The 19,380-nt window shown below is 36.6% G+C and overlaps 2 protein-coding genes across 4 annotated transcripts in view; one reads left to right on the top strand and one right to left on the bottom strand.

Moving 5' to 3' along the window:
- Positions 1 to 7,008: 7,008 nt before the first annotated feature.
- On the top strand, positions 7,009 to 11,433 carry LOC149834415 (vacuolar protein sorting-associated protein 2 homolog 3-like). Its single transcript, XM_090009361.1, has 9 exons — positions 7,009 to 7,027; positions 7,256 to 7,319; positions 7,879 to 7,984; positions 8,066 to 8,137; positions 8,423 to 8,494; positions 10,786 to 10,866; positions 11,111 to 11,146; positions 11,231 to 11,289; positions 11,376 to 11,433. The coding sequence occupies exons 1-9, from the start codon at positions 7,009 to 7,011 to the stop codon at positions 11,431 to 11,433; spliced, it is 567 nt and encodes a 188-aa protein (XP_089865487.1).
- Positions 11,434 to 13,614: 2,181 nt separating this feature from the next.
- The window catches only part of LOC149834414 (DNA repair protein recA homolog 1, chloroplastic-like), a 48,661-nt gene continuing 42,895 nt past the window's right edge, over positions 13,615 to 19,380 (bottom strand). Inside the window, exons 10-14 of one of the 3 annotated variants that reach the window (XR_016432771.1) lie at positions 17,517 to 17,579; positions 17,360 to 17,436; positions 16,469 to 16,612; positions 14,280 to 14,445; positions 13,615 to 14,007 (exon numbers count right to left, since the gene is read on the bottom strand). Coding sequence is in view for 1 of the 3 variants with exons in the window: in XM_090011393.1 (XP_089867519.1) it covers positions 14,341 to 14,445; positions 16,540 to 16,612; positions 17,360 to 17,436; positions 17,517 to 17,579 (318 nt within the window). In the remaining 2 variants the exon portion in view is untranslated. Of the gene's footprint in view, positions 14,008 to 14,149; positions 14,446 to 16,468; positions 16,613 to 17,359; positions 17,437 to 17,516; positions 17,580 to 19,380 lie in introns of those variants that run through there. The other 2 variants (XR_016432770.1, XM_090011393.1) reach the window with 2 other exon arrangements.

The following is a 19,380-nucleotide window of genomic DNA, read 5'->3' as shown; positions in this document are numbered from 1 at the left end:
ATTAGCGACGGATATTATTCGTCGCTCATCCGTCGCTAAATTTTTTTAAAAAAATTGATCCCTGGCGGGCGGTATTCCGGTGCACTCTGAACCGGCGTGCTCTCTGATTCTGCACAACGCAGTGGCTGGTAAGTCAGGAGCCCATCCTCCTCAATGACACCATCCGCGCCAACATCGCCTATGACAAGCATGGCTCTGACTCTGAAGACGAGATCATCGTCGCTGCAGAGGCGGCGAATGCTCACCGGTTGATCTCGGCGCTCCCATGGGGCTACGACACCTGCATGGGCGAGCGCGACGTCCAGCTCTCGAGTGGGCAGAAGCATAGGATCGCCATCATCAAGGACCCCAAGATCCTCCTCCTCGACGAGGCCACCTCCGCGCTCGACGCGGAGTTAGAGCACGTAGTCCAGGAGGCACTGGACAGAGTGATGGTGAGCAAGTCTACTGTCGCCATTGCCCACTGCCTCTCCACGATCAGGAGCACCGACATGATCGTCGTGGTGAAGAACGGAGTGATTGCTGAGGAGGGTAGCCATGAGACGCTCAAAAAAGGAAATGACTTACCGAACCGGAGAGGTCGGGTCGGCCTGGTCCTCCAGCGCCAGCGGGCGACTCTGACTCCTATTCTTCCTCGCGTTCCTCTGCCACGACGTATAATAAGTCGTCATCAGTTTAAATTTCGAATGAGGAGAGAGGGAAAATTTTGCGCCTCAGATGGGATGGTTTAAATCAAAATTTAACGACGGCTTAGCGACAAAATTTTTTCCTCGCTAATTAGCGACAAATTAGCTACAGAATAATTTTCTCGCTAATTTCGTCACTAATTAGCATTTTTTCTTGTAGTGTTTGGCGATGGAAAGATTTCGTCGCTAATTCATTGCTCATTAGCGACGGAATTACGAGGGAGATAATTTTGTCGTTAATTTTGAAAATATTTTGAATGTCAGCGACAGATAGTTTTCTCTCGCTAATCCGTCGCACATTTGCGACGAAAAAAATCCGTCGCAAATATCCATCGCTAATCCATGTTTTTCTTGTAGTGAATACAACATGTAAATGTCAGTAATTTTTTTATTTTAGTGGTAGTTTTGTCATTTTACCTCAACAATCGGTAGTCATGTTATTTTTTTTCATACTACTTGTTGGAAGCAAGTGATCTGTTTGGTTCATAAATTAAAACTAGTGTATGTTGAAACCGACATAAATAATACAATTAAGAGTGTTAAGCGTTATCACTAATTGTCACACACACTTTCACATTCCATCTTCTGCATGATGGCATTAAGAATGCCCTGTTATCATCTAAGGTTAGTAAATGTCAAGTCATCATATAAGGGTATGCTTGTTTATTTATCCTTCTTTCATGTAGCTCATGTATATTTCTAATTATGCTCAATATACCTCTAGTAGTAGGTATCACAATAGTACTTGTTGTTGAACATCATACAATGTCATGCGTACTTTTACACTTAAAAAAAATATGGCACCAGGTAAACATCTGCATCATTTTCTATTAAAGATATAATTTATCTTTTTACCCAGTGTAGTAGTCATGTTTATCTATTTTTGTAAAGTTTCTTTTCATATACCAGCTATGATAAAAGCCATTGTTGGAGACGAGACACCTTGTTCAATTCACTCAACAAAATTGAGGTATGCACAAAACCCACATGTGTTATATTGAGAGAGTTTCGAGAACCATAAGCATAATGGCAGATTGTATGTTGTCACTCATAATTTCACATTTTATATTGTTATAAATGGCATAATGAATGCCTTATTATTGTCTTGTCATATAGGGGTAAGTTTATCTTTTTACCCCATAATTGTATAGCTCTCCAATTTCTCTCATTTCTTATGATCAATTTCAATAACAACCTTAACCAACATACACGTTACAAAACAACACATTGTATACTTCACAGTTTCAAAGTTGTTATGGTTGAATACAAACACCATGTAAACATCACCAAAATTTTCCATTTTAGCAATAGTTTTGATATTGTAACTCAACATTTAGTAGTTATGCTATTTTTCATCACAGTACTTATTGGAGACAAGTGGCCAATTTAGTTCGTTAATTAAAACTAGAGTATGTTAAAATCCATATAAATCATATAGTTAAGAGTGTCAAGCATTCATCGTATCTTGTCACTCAAAGTTTCATATTCTATCTTTTAGAAGATGGCATTAAGAATGCCCTTTCCTCAGTAAGAGGTTTTTTATTAGAGTGGTTTACCTCTAGTAGCAATCATTACGATAGTACTTATTGAACATCATACTATGTTATTCGTACTTTCACACTTCTTAAACATGACACCTCGTAAAGATAGACATTGTTTCCTATTCAAGGTATAATTTTATTTTTTTACTCATTTATTGTTTAGTAGTCATATTTATCTCTTTTTGCATAGCTATGATCAAAACAATTGTTATAGATGAGACCATCAGTTCAGTTCGCTCACCAAAATTAAACAATGCACAAGTCTCACTTATTGTATTGAGAGTGTTTTAGAGATCATAAGTAATCACATCTTTTTATAATTTCATATTTTATCTTGTTGTAGATGGCATAATAAATGTCTTGTGATTGTCTTGTCAAATAGGGGTGAGTTTGTCTTTTTATTCCACAATTGCATATCTCTTCTATTTGTTTTAGTTTTTTTTATCAATCTCAAATAACAGCCTTAACCAACATTTTTGTTGTATAACAACACATCATATCCTTCACACTTTTAAAGTTGTTATGTTAAAATATGATACCATGTAAACATTACCAAAATTTATATTTTAAGGGTAGTTTTATCATTTTACCCTAACATTTAGTATTTGTTCTATTTTTCATTATAGTACTTGTTGGAGTTAAGTGACTTGTTTAGTTCACTTATTACAAATAGGGTTTGTTGAATCCCACTTAAATCATCTAGTTAAAAGTATTAATCATTATAACTGACTAAACATCATATCTTGTCACTTACACTTTCATATTCGATCTTTTGAACGATGACATTAATAATGCCCAATTATAATATAAAGGTAAGTTTGTCTTTTTATCCTGCTTCCGCGCAGCTCTCTTATTTTTCTAATTACGGTGTATATACCTCTAGTTGTAGGCATCACAATAGTACTTGTTGAATATCGTACTATGTCATTTATACTTTCACACTTCTTAAACATAACACTAGGGATGCATCGACTTCATTTCTTATTCAAGAAAGTTTAGTCTTTTTATCCTTTCATTATTTAGTAGTCCTATTTATATACTTTTTCTTGATTTTTTTCATACCAACTATGATTAATATAATTGTTGGAGATGTGATACTTGGTTCAGTTTGTTCACTTAAATTGAAGTATGCACAAAACCCACATGTGTATGTATTGTATTGAAAGAGTTTAAGGGATCTTCGTATAATTACACATGGTATCTTGTCACTTATAATTTCACATTTTATCTTATTGTAAATGACATAATAAATGCCTTGCTATTGTTTTGTCATGTAAGGATAAGTTTTCTTTTTACTCCATAGTTGTAGAGGGCTTTTATTTCTTTCATTTTTTTATCAATCTCTAATAACAACCTTAACCAATGTACTTGTTGCAGAGCATCGTATCCTTCACACTTTCATAGTTGTTGTGGTTGAATACAATATTTTTTATTTTGAGATAGTTTTGTTATTTTACCTTAGCATTTAGTAGTCGTGTTATTTTTCATCATTGTACTTGTTGGAGACAAGTGACCCGTTTAGTTTGTTAATTAAAACTAACGTACGTTGAAACCCACATAAATTATGCAGTTAAGAGTATCAAGCGTTGTAACTGACTGAATATGGTATCTTGCCACATAGACTTTAATATTTCATCTTCTATAAGATGACATTTAAATGCATTGTTATCATATAGTGCTAGGTTTGTCTTTTTAGCCTGCTTTCATGTAGCTTTCATATATTTCTTATTATAGTGAGTATGCCTCTTGTAGTAGGCATCGCAATAGTATTTGTTGTTGAACATTGTACTATGACATTTATACTTTCACATCTCTTAAACATGATAATGTACACGTCAACCTTGTTTCCTATTCAAGGAGTAGTTTAGTCTTTTTATCCCATCGTTGTGCAATAATCCTATTTATCTCTTTTTGTAAACTATCTTTTCATAACAACTATGATCAAAGCAGTTATTTTGCTCACTAAAATTGAAGTTGGTATAAAATTCACATGTTGTATTGAGAGAATTTCAATGATCATAAGTATAATTAAATATCGTGTCTTCTCACTCGTAATTTTACATTTTATCTTGTTGTATATGGCATAATAAATGCATTGTTATTGCCTTATCATATAAAGATAAGTTTATCTTTTTACCCCCATAGTCGTATAGCTCTCTTGTTTCTTTCATTTTTTTTTTATTAATCTTCAATAACAAGCTGAACCGATCGTAATTGTTGCAAAACAACCCATCGTATCCTTTTCTCTTTCATAGTTACTGTGGTTGAATACAACACATAAAAATTATCTAAATTTTCTATGTTAGAGGTAGTTTTGTTATTTTATCCCAACGTTAAGTAGTCATGTTATTTTTCATCATAGTATTTGTTGGGGGACAATTGACTTGCTTCCTTCGTTAATTAAAACTAGTGGATCTCAAAACCCACATAAATCATACAATTAAGAGTGTGATAACTGACTCAATATCATATATTTCATCTTCAAAAAGATAGCATTAATAATGCCCTGATATCATATAGGGGTAGGTTTGTCATTCATACTTTCAAACTTTTTAAACATAGCACCAACGCATCTAACATCAATCACTGTTTAAAAAGTAGTTTAATGTTTTTATTCTTTCAATGTTTAATAGGCCTATCTATTTCTTTTGGCTTGGTATCTTTTTCATACTAGCTATGACTAAAGAAATTGTTGCACCCAGTTCAGTTCAGGTCTCAAAAAGATGACCTCATGTCTTTTATTTTCAACTGCACAGTGAAAATGATAATGGATATAGATGACAAATCTATTCTCATTTTCTATTTCCACCCAAACTTGGCTCCCAAACAGACATGGCCAGATTTTAGGTGTAAAAAATCAAATGAATCAGATATTAAATAAAGTTCTGACGTAATCAAAACGGGTCTAATCATATAATCCTGATTCAAATCTGATTACAAAAATCTCAACCTGCACTAATTCGGATTCTATTTTTAAATGAGAGTTTCAGGGCAGAGGCTCATTGGATGCCGTTCATCTTAAAAATGAAAGGCACCAATCAAACAGGACCCATTCATTTTAAACCATTCAGATGCCATTCATGAGAAATGGGCCCCATCCAACTGATGGGCATCTCATTCGGTTTGGATGTCGTTCATCTTAAGATCAATGGCATCCAAAGGAATACCGTCTGAGCTCACTCTGACCTGATTTCATCTCTTTCATAATGTATATCTGAAAAAAAAAAATGACATTTAAAAATGGATATCCAACCAAATCCCGATCCATTTGCACCTCCATCCAAGGACTAAAAAAGATTGGACTTAGTCGGATCTCTAATGTGAATCCGATACATTCTTGTAGGATTTTGAACTTAAAGCATGATCCTAATGTAAATCTGGAACAGATGCGGACTTTGTCGACTTTTTTTGGATCTACATTTGGATCAGAATCAGACCCTATCCTTTTGCATATTTTCATGTGAAACCCTGATTTTTAACCCATTTTTTGCTGGATCCAGTGTGATCCTGTCAAATATGGATCCATGTTCAACTTTGCTTTGCTTTGAATATACTGCATAGTGTTCCGTGTTCGGATTCTGATTCACGTATATGATTAAGGATCGGCAACAGGCTGAGACCTGGCTTGAATTGGGCTGGATTTGGTCTGTCGTCAGACTCTCGAGCCCAATAAGAATCGGGTGCAACCTGGTCGGACTTGTAAATGGTCCGGGTCCGGGTAAGGCCAAATAAAATTTCAAATGATAGTAATGGGTCCTGGCCTGAACCCAACAAGATTCCAGGGGGCTCCGGTAGGGTCAATGTATCAGATTTCATCTTATATCAGACCAAAACCAACTCCATTTAGTTGGATTTGGTAAGCAAAAAACCATATCCAATTGTAATCGGATGTGGATATGGCTTTAATCTTTTGCTACGGAATGCAATGGATATTCAGATTTGATGGAGATCTGAATCCCGTTACATGTTAAAAAAAAAAAACTGGACGCTGTATGAGCTTTTCGCCATCTGAATTCAAACCAAATCCAGATGCATTTAGCCAACATCTAATTAGTCCAATCTGATATTGGCTACATCAGACCCGAATCCGAAGCGTTTATATCCCTAGGCTTCGGGTTGCCTGTGTCTGGGTCGGGGCTTAGGTGGGGGCCATCCCGGCAAGATGCCTTTGATCCGAAAGAAGGAGCTATTTGTGATAAAACAAAAGAATAGGGATACCGAGGGAAAAGCTGAAACTTTCTAACGGTTACTTTTTTCAGAACGTTGGCCAAGAACATCATAAGTGAGCTCCCCGAAAAACGAAAAAAGGGCTGGTGCCACACACACACACAGAAAACCCTAAACCCTAAAGCTCGGCATTCGTTCATGGTGCTCACGGAAAGCAGGTCTTCCTCTCTATTCTCGGTGGCGAGGTCGGGACTTCAACGAATCTGCCGCCGTTTGCCCTTAGACCATAAGATGAACATCTTCAGGAAGAAACCCTCGGCTAAAGGTTGGTGTATTCCTCTGCTTCTAGGTTCTCTTTTTTTTTTTTAGGGGCTTTCTGTTCCCAATCCTTTTAAGGGTATTCGTTTTTCTCATCGATTTGATCATTTCCGTTCCACCCAGCTCGGCCATTTCTTCTATTCTTCGATTTGTGGATTTGGGTTTCGATTGTTTTCTGTGTTATAGTGCTTAATGCTTCCTCCTTTGGGAGGAAGGTGAAGGGAGGAGACTTTATCTAACTTTTCTCTCTCTCTTTTTTTAATATTACAGAAGAGTTGAGGACAAGTAAGCGAGAAATGTCTGTTGCAACAAGAAGTAAGATTTTCCCCTTTTCTCCTTTTTTAATGAACTTGGCATCTCTTTTTTCCCCTTTTTATGTGTAATATTTAAAGCGTGACTTTTTCTAGGGTCATTTTTGTGTCTTCTTATGGGATTTTTGCTCTCTTATTTCCCTTTTCTCTTGGTTCATTAATCTGCTTATTGTGAAATTGAGTGAGTGGGGGTTTTACTTTTTTCGTTTTCTGATGCATCAATGTGGTGCAGATATTGAACGAGAGATTACATCTCTGCAGTTGGAGGTCTGTTTGGATCTTTTAGTTATAGTGCTGTATATTCATTCGGCCCATATCTCAAGATTTTTATAGTTCTAGATTTTAACTTGGAAAAGTATGATGGCAGGAGAAAAAATTAGTGGCCGAGATCAAGAAGACCGCTAAAACCGGGAACGAGGTAACTCGCCTGCTAACTTGCAATCCAGAACCTCGTATGTGATGAGAAGGAAATTAGTTTCCTTTTTCATTTAAATTGAGTTGGATATGATGAATTGTCATAGAATTTGAGTTATATAATAGGTCCATGACCCAAATATAAATTCAGGTTGTTTTGTCATTCTCACGCTTGGTCCAGGTTGAGAGTCAGAGATGACAGAGCTTGAATCTCTTTAAAAAATTGACTGAACCAGCATTAGTCTCCTAGGTGCCATCCAGTATCCAGTACCGACTTGGGAACCAAATCAGCCTGAGTTGGTTCTTTGACACTCTCGGTTGATATCTTTATTCACCTGGCCTATGCCAAAACAAATCTTAGTCAATCGGAGGTGCATCTATTTTGAACAACAATGTATCTGTACATTTATTTTCTTTGTTTTTGTATGTGCCCTGTGTTAGGTTGCCACGAAAATTTTTGGCTCGTCAACTTGTCAGGCTGAGACAGCAAATTGCTAATCTGCAAGGGAGCCGTGCGCAGATCAGAGGTGTTGCAACACATACACAGGTCTGGATTATAAAATGTTCAACCATGATCTGTTGGTCTTTTTTTCATTTTTATTTGCTGAGAAAAATACACTGTTTTCAGGCAATGTATGCAAATACTTCTGTTGCCGTAGGAATGAAAGGTGCCAGCAAAGCAATGGCTGCTATGAATAAGGTATGTCAAGTACACAAGGTTTTCTCGTTGGAGCATTTCACATATGATTTCTCTTGAAAATGCTACTTTTTTAGTTCTTCTAGGTGGTTCTTACTGCTGAATTTTTAAAATATTGGAAATCTTTCCTCCCGAGTCTCTTATCCAATTTGTGTTATACTTATTCCCCATCAACATCTATATAATTCTCATGTTTAATTCAATATATTGGTCCTTTTTCAGCAATTGGCACCAGCCAAACGTCTATGCAATTCTCATGTTTAATTCAATGTATTGGTCCTTTTTCAGCAATTGGCACCAGTCAAACAGGCTAAAGTGATGAAAGAATTTCAGAAGGAGTCGGCACAAATGGATATGACGGTATTGTTTTTCTTCAGTTATTAAATTCAATATATGCTTAACAAAAAAATGGCCAGTTATTTCCATTTTTTGTTCAATTATCTTGAAAAATAATTTAATGACTACGTCATGAACAAGAAGTTAAATTTTATGCAATTTTTCCTCATTTTTTTATGATAAACATTTTAGTCCTAGTGGGGTCAGACTTGCCAAAAACTTTTGAGGAATTGGTTCACATTAGGAGTATTGTCTGCAGCTATTGTTATTGTATGTGATGTGAGTATTTGAGGTAGGATGGAGGGTTGATTTTCAGGGAAACCTTGAAATCTTCGTTGAATCTTTACATTTGTCTGCTGGTCCGAACCCATCAAAATTGATCAACTAGAGACTAAAGAGAAAGGGGATATTGTTTCTTTATTCTAAGAATTGGGTCCAGGTTAGAGCACTAGTGCCTGTAGTCCTTACTCTACATTCTAAAACTTTTTTTGTGTGGAACTAGAGATTTGACTTTAAGTTTCATCTCAAATGGATGACTTTTGGTTCACATTAGGAGTATTGTCTGCAGCTATTGTTATTGTATATGATGTGAGTATTTGAGGTAGGATGGAGGGTTGATTTTCAGGGAAACCTTGAAATCTTCGTTGAATCTTTACATTTGTCTGCTGGTCCGAACCCATCAAAATTGATGAATAGAGACTAAAGAGAAAGGGGATATTGTTTCTTTATTCTAAGTTAGAGTACTAGTGCCTGTAGTCCTTACTCTACAATCTAAAACTTTTTTTGTGTGGAACTAGCGATTTGACTTTAAGTTTCATCTCAAATGGATGACTTTTGGTTGAATCTTGGAAATTTATTTGCGTTCATCCTCCCTTATCCTTTTGTGACAGGTCTTCCAGTTAGACCCATCCAATTAATTGGTCAAAAATGTAGCAAACTGAAATAGGTCATTGGTGTCATTTATACTATTCCAGGTTCATGATTTAATATAAATGTTAACTGGAGCCAGCGGAAGATTCGTTCTATATTAATTCTACATAATGTAATAATGGCCTTTTTAGATATAGTTGGGATTTAGCATTGAGCTTTAAGGGGAAACCTAGAATTCTGATTGAGAGTTACATCTTTCCTTTCCTCTGACGAATCTTCTGATTCATACCTTTCAGATAAAAGAGTACTACACAGTTGAAGCACTCATCTCTAGAATGTGCATTCAATTTTATGGATATTTTTTTCTTATTCTTAGGAAGGAAGAATGAAAAAAGATGACTCAATGAGCCGTATGAGGAGAAAACTTCCTATATGTTTCCGGGGGGGGGGGGGGGGGTAGTATTGCCCATCCACTTATCTATCCCAATGAGCCACCTATCGAATCATTGCAATTGATGTTAGATCCCGAAGAGAGGGGAAAGTAGGCTTTTACGACCTGATAAAGAATCAAACTTATTTAAATCTCTAGTATTGTCATTCACAGAAGAGTATGTCTTTGAAAATACATACATTATTTTGGTTCAATTCCCAGAAATGACAATCCAAAATGACGCACTTCATCAAGAATTTTTTATGTACTATTTTGCTCTAATTTCTTACTCTTATTTAACAAACTCAGGGTCATCAAGAATTTTAAGATGTGTGGTCCTCTCATCTACATTCCTTGGTCCTTCAAAGTTTTCACCTATATTCCTCTAATTTCTTACTCTTGTTTAAGAAACTCAGGTATCCTTGATTGACCATTATCTTCCACCCTTCATCCTAACAAGTTATGTTTCTGAAGGATTTTGTTGGTCAAAATAGTGGATGCCTTTTTGCATCTTCTGTATAAGCAAAGGTCATTCTTCTGTAACAACTACGTCTGAAAGTTCACTCTCTCAATCTGGATCATATTGGAAAAGATATCATGGATCTGTTTTTCTTATATTTACCATAAATAAGAATTCTGTTCGAGGGCCTGATTGCACAATTGGAAGTCTCCATTTTTTCCCATGAAAGTATCCAATCCAAGAAATGTGTGACTATGCATTCCAGCAAGTGCCTCAAATAGATTCATCTGATTCCGTGTAACAATTCAACTTTATTACTTTCATAGTTTCGGCTTGGGTGAGTCTCAAGGGCTATGGTTCTCAGAGAAAAATGTTCATACAATCCCATTGCATAATGTGCTATTCCACATTTCAACATTCTGTATTTCTGTAGATTTTTTTGCTTCTATTTGATTGTCTGAATAATGAGAATGAAAGAAAAACACACATTTATGATCACCTATGGTGGGTTGTCTCTGATTGTCTTTAAATGGTCAAACTTTTCCTGCTATGCAGATGGAGATGATTTCAGATGCCATTGATGATGTTTTAGACAAAGATGAGGCTGAAGAAGAAACTGAGGAGCTCACAAACCAGGTTCTCTTTTATCTATATTGCTCATTTCATTCATGCGTGATAGCAGATTTTCTTTTCTACTTTTTCTTGTCTTTCACTGGCACATTTCATCTAGGAGCTCACAAACCAGGTTCTCTTTGATCTATATTGCTCATTTCATTCATGCGTGATAGGAGATTTTCTTTTCTACTTTCTCTTATCTTTCACTGGCACATTTCATCTACATTTTTTAATTTTCTGATTCCACTCTATGATTCATCTGCAGGTTCTGGACGAAATTGGGGTTGATGTTGCCTCGCAGGTTGATTTCAATTCTAATATGTGAAAGATATCTTGATCATTTTGTAATCTTTGAAGCTGAATTCATGTCTTCTTTGCTCTGCAGTTGTCTTCAGCTCCCAAAGGTCGCATTGCTGGAAAGAAAGTTGAAAATGTTTCTTCTGGGTAAAAATATTCCTCTCTCTCTCTCTCTCTCTGCATATATGCATTATATCTTAGATTGTTCTGATGAGGGTTTGCTGCCCTGGCAGTTCGAATGTTGATGTTGGTGATCTTGAGAAGAGGTTGGCGTCGCTTCGGCACACGTAAATGTCTCGATGGTGAAGCAGCAATTATGCTCTGCTATTTTATTTATCCTTTACCTGTATGTAAATGTCTTATTAATGAGGATGGTCCCTTGTAGTTACCCTTAGGCGCTCCATGTTTTCTCTTCTTAGAAACAAACATGGCATATATATTAAGATATGTTGGTCCTTGAGTTCCTATGTGCTGCAGGTCATTTAGGTGCATGAGTTATATATTAAGATATGTTAGTCCTTGAGTTCCTATGTGCTTGCAGGTCATTTAGGTGCATGAGTCTATTCCCTTTCTTTGCGAAATGATTAAAGATATTTTCTAATAAACAGGCACTTGTAACGCCAAGTTCCTTTTAGATTATTTTCAGCAAATTAAACTTTTGAATAGGGCTACAGTCAACATAGGTCTTGTCCACGAGGGGTCCACGCACTTTGGCTAGGTGTTGTTGTGCTCTTTGCCTCAAGGGCGAAGCCAATTGGTTTTCAGACCACGGATACCTAAACAGGGCTACAGTCAACATAGCACTTTTTCCGACTGGGCATCCGAAACAAAGTAGTATACTATTTTGTTCTCGTTCTTATTTATTAAAAAAAAACTCTCCAAGTTTTTACTAATTGAACTCTCCTAGTAGGCACGTTGTTTTTTCTTGTTTGCTTTTTTTTTACTAGCAAGCTGGAGGTAGCAAACCTCTACTAAATAAACAACAGTGATACAATGCAGATTACAATGTGGGGTAACTAGAACCCAATCAGGCGGTTTGTCTTTTCAAAATCCTATCAATACCTACTACAATAGCCGCTCTAGCTAAGCGTCATAAAAGACAATAAAAATGCTGCAATTTGGAAATATTGTGTATATTTGAATATCCTTTTCGTTCTAGTATGCGGTGGATCTTTCATGGCGTATATCCAATCATTCCACCAAGTGAGGAATTTGGGCGTTGCAAAACCCACTCGGCATTTCTCTTCCTTCATGCAATCTGAGTATGATGTAGTGCCCCGTGCTCAACCTAGATTCGAAGCACATGCTTCATAAGAAATTATTTTATCTTACACATTTTTTTCCATAGCAGAGTTGAACGAATTAAGGCTCCTACTTTCTTTTAAATAGGCAAGCTGGGGATACACAACCATACCATTGGGATTTCAACTTGCAACGACCCAACACATGGTGATGTGCACTCACTACTCCCACCAGACAAGCAGAGGGGACCCGTTGCTACACTTATTCAACCACCTACATATTTTAAACTTGCAATATCCCATCACATAGTGATGTGCACAAACTGCTGCCACCAGATGATCGGAGCCCCCATTGGTCACTTCTCATAACTTTGCAACCACAACCTTAAAGGAAACAAGTCATGCCTGATTTGTTTCTTTTTGAAATGTTTCCTTCCCCCTTGTTTTGGTCACTTTCAGGTGCAGTCCCTGTTCGCTTTCAAACAGCTGCAGCAGTATGGAATTTAACCAAAAAAAACATGGTATCGAGTTTCCTCAGCTTGTTTTAGGTAAACAGCAAAAGTTGACCTAGACGGATGATAGTCCATTTCAAACGATATTGGGCAAGGAGACGATCAACCACTAAAAACCTTCACATAAGTGCAGCCCTGAGAACATGACTTTAGGTCATATAAGGAGCCATTTGATTTGAGGAACAAATCCTGCCTGGGGACAAAGCAGTCACTGTGCGGGCTTGACAAAGAGGCCCCTACGGGACAAAGTGCACCCCAGAGGACATCATTTCCAGTTAGGCATGCGGGGTGTGTGTGTGTGTGTGGCAAAGGCGTAGCTAGGGGGGGGCAGGACTGGGCTGTAGCCCAGTCCTGCCTCCCGAAACAGTTAATTTTTTTTTAAAGCCCAGTCCTAGCCCAGCCCTGATTCCATATGAAATAGATTTTTATCCATTTTTGTAGCCCAGCCCAGCCCTGACTGCAGCAAATAGTTTGATTTGTCCATATGAAATAGATTTTTATTAATAATTGTAGCCATTTTTTATTTTATCTCAAAAAAAAAATTTCGGGGCCACTGCCCCCGAACCCCCGACTATCGCACAAATAAATTTTTTTTTGCTACACCCCTGTTTCCCCCCCCCCCCCTCCTCACATGAATCCTAGCTACGCCCCTGGTGTGTGTGTGTGTGGTGGGGGGGAGGTGCAGGAGTCAGATTCTTGTATCCAGAACATAAGCTGTATGGCTAAGACAAATAAAATCCACCTAGATAACCAGAATTCAAAACATGAGCAAGAATCATGAATGCAGAGAGAGAAGTGAACTTGTAAGAATTAAAAAAGAGGAAGAAAATGTTCTGTATGAATGAATTGGTACTTGAGCATAGGTTACATCTTTGTGTGGTGAATAACATTCATGATTCTTTCGGTCCTTATGAAGAAGCATTAGCAGGATGAATCTGATTTTGGAAACAGGCAATGGCAGACTAGATTGAACCTCAGGCATGATAACCAGTTCAGGCACAGTCCATTTGGTCATTCAGTCCTTCACTATCAAGTCCAAATCAGCTCAACAATTTCATTGCAGATTTACAACCTGGCCCCAGTACATATGCAACTGAGATTTCACTGCCTTCCTGTTCAATACAGTTCAGCTGCCCTTAAGACTAACTTTACTGTGAATATAATTTGAGAAAGTTAAGGTACCGTACTCTTGATGCATCAGAATAGGCACACCATAAACTCCGAAGAATATTTATCGCATTAGAGATTTTATCAGAGATCAATATCAGAAAAAGCGAGTTTATAAATCAGCAACTTTTCATTTCAAACAATTTCCCTTTAAAGAATGATGCCATGCAGAGAAAGCTGATATCATGACTGTCCACATATTAAATAATCACTTTACCTCAAAATTGGGCAGCATGTACCCTTGAATCCAGACAAAGCTCTTGGATGTTGATCTTCCATCATGGCTCTTCATAGCTTGACAAGTCATCAAGAGAAGGCAACTCACCAACCATTGCAGAAATACCCTGAGTGGCAAGCCCCTCAAACATATTAGATCGGACAACCTGCAAAACCAACATTCAGGTCTTTTCACCAAAATGATCATGATGAAGATGACAGTCATAGTGGCAATACTGGTGGAGATTTTTGGCTTCATGAATTCAGAAAGAGCACCAAATTACCTATTAATCTTGAAATATAGATCAAGATTAAATAGGTACTAATTCAAACAAGAACCTTGGTTTCTTTCAAATGGCCAAAAGCTAAGCTAAAGCATAAAGATCAAACAACTTGAACGACTCAATATGAGCTTTCTGTGCCTCTGAGATGCATTAGGTGGTGGTTGTATAACTCAGAATTCAATGATGGATCTGACCTGCTCAAAAGCCATATAAGCCACAGATATTGTTCAAAGATTTTAACAATCACTAAAATGAAGATTTATCCAACATCTAGATTAACAAAGACTTTGCCCACAGGTAACCAATAGAGGTGTAACCGGGTCAGGTTCAGGTTGGGTCTTATCACACCTGATTCTGAATTGGGTCTAAAAGACCCAACCCAATATAGTTCAGGTACAGCTAGAAACTGTGGACCCATATGGGTAAACGGGTTCGGGTATAACCGCGTCAGATCTTTAGTAGACCTGTTTTGATTCGGGTCGGGTTCAGGTCTGGGTATGGCTGAAAAAGTTGACCCATATAGGTTAATGGGTCCGAGTATTAACAGTTCAGGTATTAACAAGTTGAGGTTTCAGCTCCGGTCTTGATATGATTGGTATTCTAGACCTAATTACCCACCAATAAAAAGTATGTAAATTAATGGAATCAACTGTTTATTAAGAAGATTATATGCTAACAAAATAGAAGCTTAATAACGATTATAAATAATGTCAAAATCTGAATATAAAACAAATATATCCACGGCAACTGAACATTTTAAGTTGAAAAAAAAATAATATATCATATTCAAAATATATCAAATTCAATGAGTTATCGAGTATTATTCTGGGATTCACTTCAATCCGACAATTTCCACAACAAAAAGGGCAATAGGAAGTATATGCAAAAATGAATTAAAGTTTAGATTACTAAAATACAATGTATATTAATTCAAAATTTATCAATATCTTTAAATGTTTAATTGAATATATAATAGTTACCAATTAGAAACTTTCAGATGGATCGGGTATGAAGCAGGTTCGGGTATGGGTCGATTTAGGTATATAGTCGGGTTGGGTCCGGGTAGGTTTTGGTTCAGGTACAAAGTGGGTTCAGGTCGGTTCAGTTTTAAAATATGGAGAACCATTTGGGTCCGGGTACGTAATTGGGTCAGGTCCGTTTGGGTTCAAGTCTTCATTTACAATACTGATTACCCGACCTATTTTTACTACGGGTCTATATTTTGGACCCAACCCAAACCCATGGGTCCACCAATATCGATTCTGATTGGGTATAATCGGTTTGAGACATCGGGTCAGGTTCGGTATACCCGACCCAAGTTACACCCCTAATAACCAACTGCTAACACTTCACACCCATGTAATGCGCAAACAGTTCTGATATGATATGATAAGATGTATCGGAGTATCAAGCCTTTAACCAACACAATACACAGCAATAGACAATGATTATGAACCATATTGGCCCCAAATGTATGATTTGAATTTTGATCTAAGCAGAATCTTTTTGGTATATCTAGAAATTGTGCTTTTATCGTGCAAAATTAACTTGAAGCAAAGATGCAAATAAGATTAACTCCCTCTTTATCAAGAAAGTGCCAAAGAAATATGTATGCATGTATGTGCTCTCTCTCATACACAAAGATGCATATGCTCAACACTTCTGATGGATGCTAACAAGTTTACCAAATTCTTTTATGGCAGTAAATCTTGAAATCTTTGAAGAATTACATCATTAGTTGTCAACAAACTACTAAACAGTACTTCTACAGGATTACTTGAATACAATAGTGAAAACTAATGCAAGACAACCAATAGGGAATTCCAAATTTTGTTGACACTGAATTAAATAAGCATGCATGTGTAACAACAACGAATGACAGTAAAATGAAAAATGCACAACTTACACTCATTGTCATCTATTGGTTATAAATTAACTGCAGTCAATATGTTATTTTGATGGCACAAATGCTGTCACCTTTTCTATCTCACTGCAAAGTTCAGGATTTTCTCGTAAATACTGCAGTGCTTTATCTCTCCCTTGCCCCAACCTGCTTAACAAAGGGCAAACGAATTACTAAGATGATGAAATAAAAGAATATATAGATACATTTGCATATGCTTATAGTTATGTGTATATTACATATGCACGTATTATATGTATTTAGTTTAATCTTACCACATAAATGCAATAATATAAAGTAAAGGAGATGTTAATCTGATGAAGCAATTATTCGTACTTTTCTCATGAAAAGAGAAAGATGGTGCTTCTGATTATTCAGAAAGAAGGATACTATCAAAATTTGGATTTATGTGGTCAGATGCAGTCAACTACATATCAAACACATTCTGCCGGCATCCTCAGTTGCAGTGGTACTTGGGCTAAATTGGATGCCCTGGAAATATAGCACATGCCCTTTCATTCGGCACACAGTCAGGATTTTCAAAACAAATAAACCATGGGGATACAAAATGATATTTACCATATGCAGCAAAAGCTAGGATTTGTTAACAAATGTACATCAGGACAACTACTACTGGACATAAACTGGATTAAAAGATATACCAAGCTGTACATTGGTACATTATTTTTCACAGAAAAACACTGGAGGAATTGCAGCACGTTGCTAGGTTCCCTAGAAATTAAACAAGAAACCACCTAGACATATGCATGGAATTAGAAAGAGTTTGAGAAACCTATGATCTGCATAGCTAGTAAGATGCATATCATCCTATATGCACTTGCAGTGAATTTGTCAAAAATAAGTATCATATTTTTGTGCAAGTATATGACAAACCTATGATCTGCATAGCTATACCAAGAACCCTTCTTTACAACAACATCCATCATCTCAGCACAATCCAAAATGCACCCCTGCAAGTAACAGCAGCAGGAAAGATGAATCATATAACTTGGATTAGCATCCAAGACTCATCGCATGGAATAATACCAACCAATGTACTAACTCCCTCTCCAAACATAATCTCAAATTCAGCTTGTTTGTATGGCCTTGACACCTGAATGAGACAAAAGGGCAAAAGGAAGGTCAAAGAAGTGTTTGGCAGGGAAACATAATTAAACTATCAGCAACACTGAGTGCATTAAATATCACACATGCCAGTTTCTTCACGTTTTTTCCCTTGTAGTTATTACAAGAATCATTCATTCAAAACAAGCATATTCAAGCAGCAGACCATTACCAAATTCCAAAAGGTCACTTGGCTGCCACATGTACTGCTTAATTTCAAATAGATAGTTATTTCACATTTTCACATTAAAAATAGATAGTTCTTAATCCAGTTACAAGATGTAGTAGTCAAATAGCACAAAGGCAGACTGTTAGAGCATGCAATATTTACCAGTAACATCTGTTTATAAGAAAGAACTAAAGTATTGAGTACCGTGCCAGTCATATTGAACAAACTTATCACAGAAGCAGCTGTTATTCAAAGTACAATAACTTTAAAACAAGTGGAAGAAGAAGCACACAAACTAGGGGACATTTTAACTGGATGTTTAGAGGTAGATATGATCATTTCACAGTCCACTAGATTAGCGCATATTGCCAGGTAAACCACAAATATCACTAAAAGCATCACAAAAACATACATAAGATACAACTTTAACATGCAATGTATGACGGTATACACATCAATTATAAGCCTGAACATGAATACTGCCCAATAGTGTATTCATGTCCTTTTCAGCAAATACTTGTTGGAAGACTTAAGTTGCAGAATACTACAACAGGCAAACCAAAGTTACAAACCCTGTCTAATGATGAGATCAATGTATATTATTAATCCCTAATTCCCTATTATTCCATAGCTCGTGATGGGCTGCATAGGAATTTCCATGAATACTTCCATATGGATTAAGCAACAATTTTCTGTTTTCCTTTTTCTACAGACTTTCTTATCATTCAAACTCAGGCCAGAGAGACAACAGGATACCATCTATGGTGGTGGAATTGATCATACTATGAATAAATAAGCTAATTTTTTTGCCCAATTTAGTCTATAAAAAAACAGGAAACTTTTCCATACTTTCTGTATCTGATGATTCCTCTTCTCCTCTATTAACTTTTATGCCATAGAAATTTCTATCTGCAATTATTTGTCAAAAGCTAAGTTTAGATTCTAACATCCCCTTCCTCTAGCACAACTAGAACATGTCAAATGATGAACTGAATCATATACAATTCCCAACATCAAAAAAATTGAAAAGCATCACAACCATTTCACTTAAAGAGCTCTCGCTATCAAAAGCACTAAATAACAATCTGATACAGTCAAGCTGAATCTTACACACGAATTGGAGAGACATGTAAGGTCATGTAGTTAAGAAATGGGTGCAAGAAGTGATGTGTGAAGCATGAAACAAGAAGCGAGTGTTTAAAAAATGCCTAAATGCATCAAGCAAATGTTTAAAAAACATAAAAAAGCAACAGCAGGAGAAAGCAGGAAGTAACATTTAAAAAAAGGATAAAAACATGTGTTTTACTTAAATGCATACTTAAGCCTTTTGTCCCAAAAAGGCCAACCAAAGGTATGTTCTACAACAAAAATGATTAAAAAAAACAATTCTTTTAACATGAAAAGTACATTTTCCAGGTCAGCAGAAGATATTTCCTCCCAAAAAACATTAGCAGAAGTTTGATTTCATATTGGGGCAAGCAAGCTTCTGATAAAGTTTCAGAAGTGTGGAAGAAGCATGTGGTTTTTGCACTTCCGAAACAATCTTCTGAAGTGTTTAGATGCTTCTCGTAAGTATGGATTTGATATGCTGCTTGAATCTTTATGGGCTTATTATGCTGGT

Source organism: Nuphar pumila, chromosome 6 (assembly GCF_984573655.1).
Source record: "Nuphar pumila chromosome 6, dmNupPumi1.hap1.1, whole genome shotgun sequence".
Lineage (NCBI taxonomy): Eukaryota > Viridiplantae > Streptophyta > Magnoliopsida > Nymphaeales > Nymphaeaceae > Nuphar > Nuphar pumila.
The sequence above is the reverse complement of the archived record's forward strand: the minus strand, read 5'-3'. Positions and strand labels throughout refer to the sequence as shown.

Bases quoted from the DNA above. Each gene is read 5' to 3' on its own strand.
- LOC149834415 (XM_090009361.1), top strand. The intron at 7,985-8,065 runs GTCTGGATTATA...CACTGTTTTCAG, and splicing joins GTGTTGCAACACATACACAG to GCAATGTATGCAAATACTTC. The intron at 8,495-10,785 runs GTATTGTTTTTC...CCTGCTATGCAG, and splicing joins CGGCACAAATGGATATGACG to ATGGAGATGATTTCAGATGC.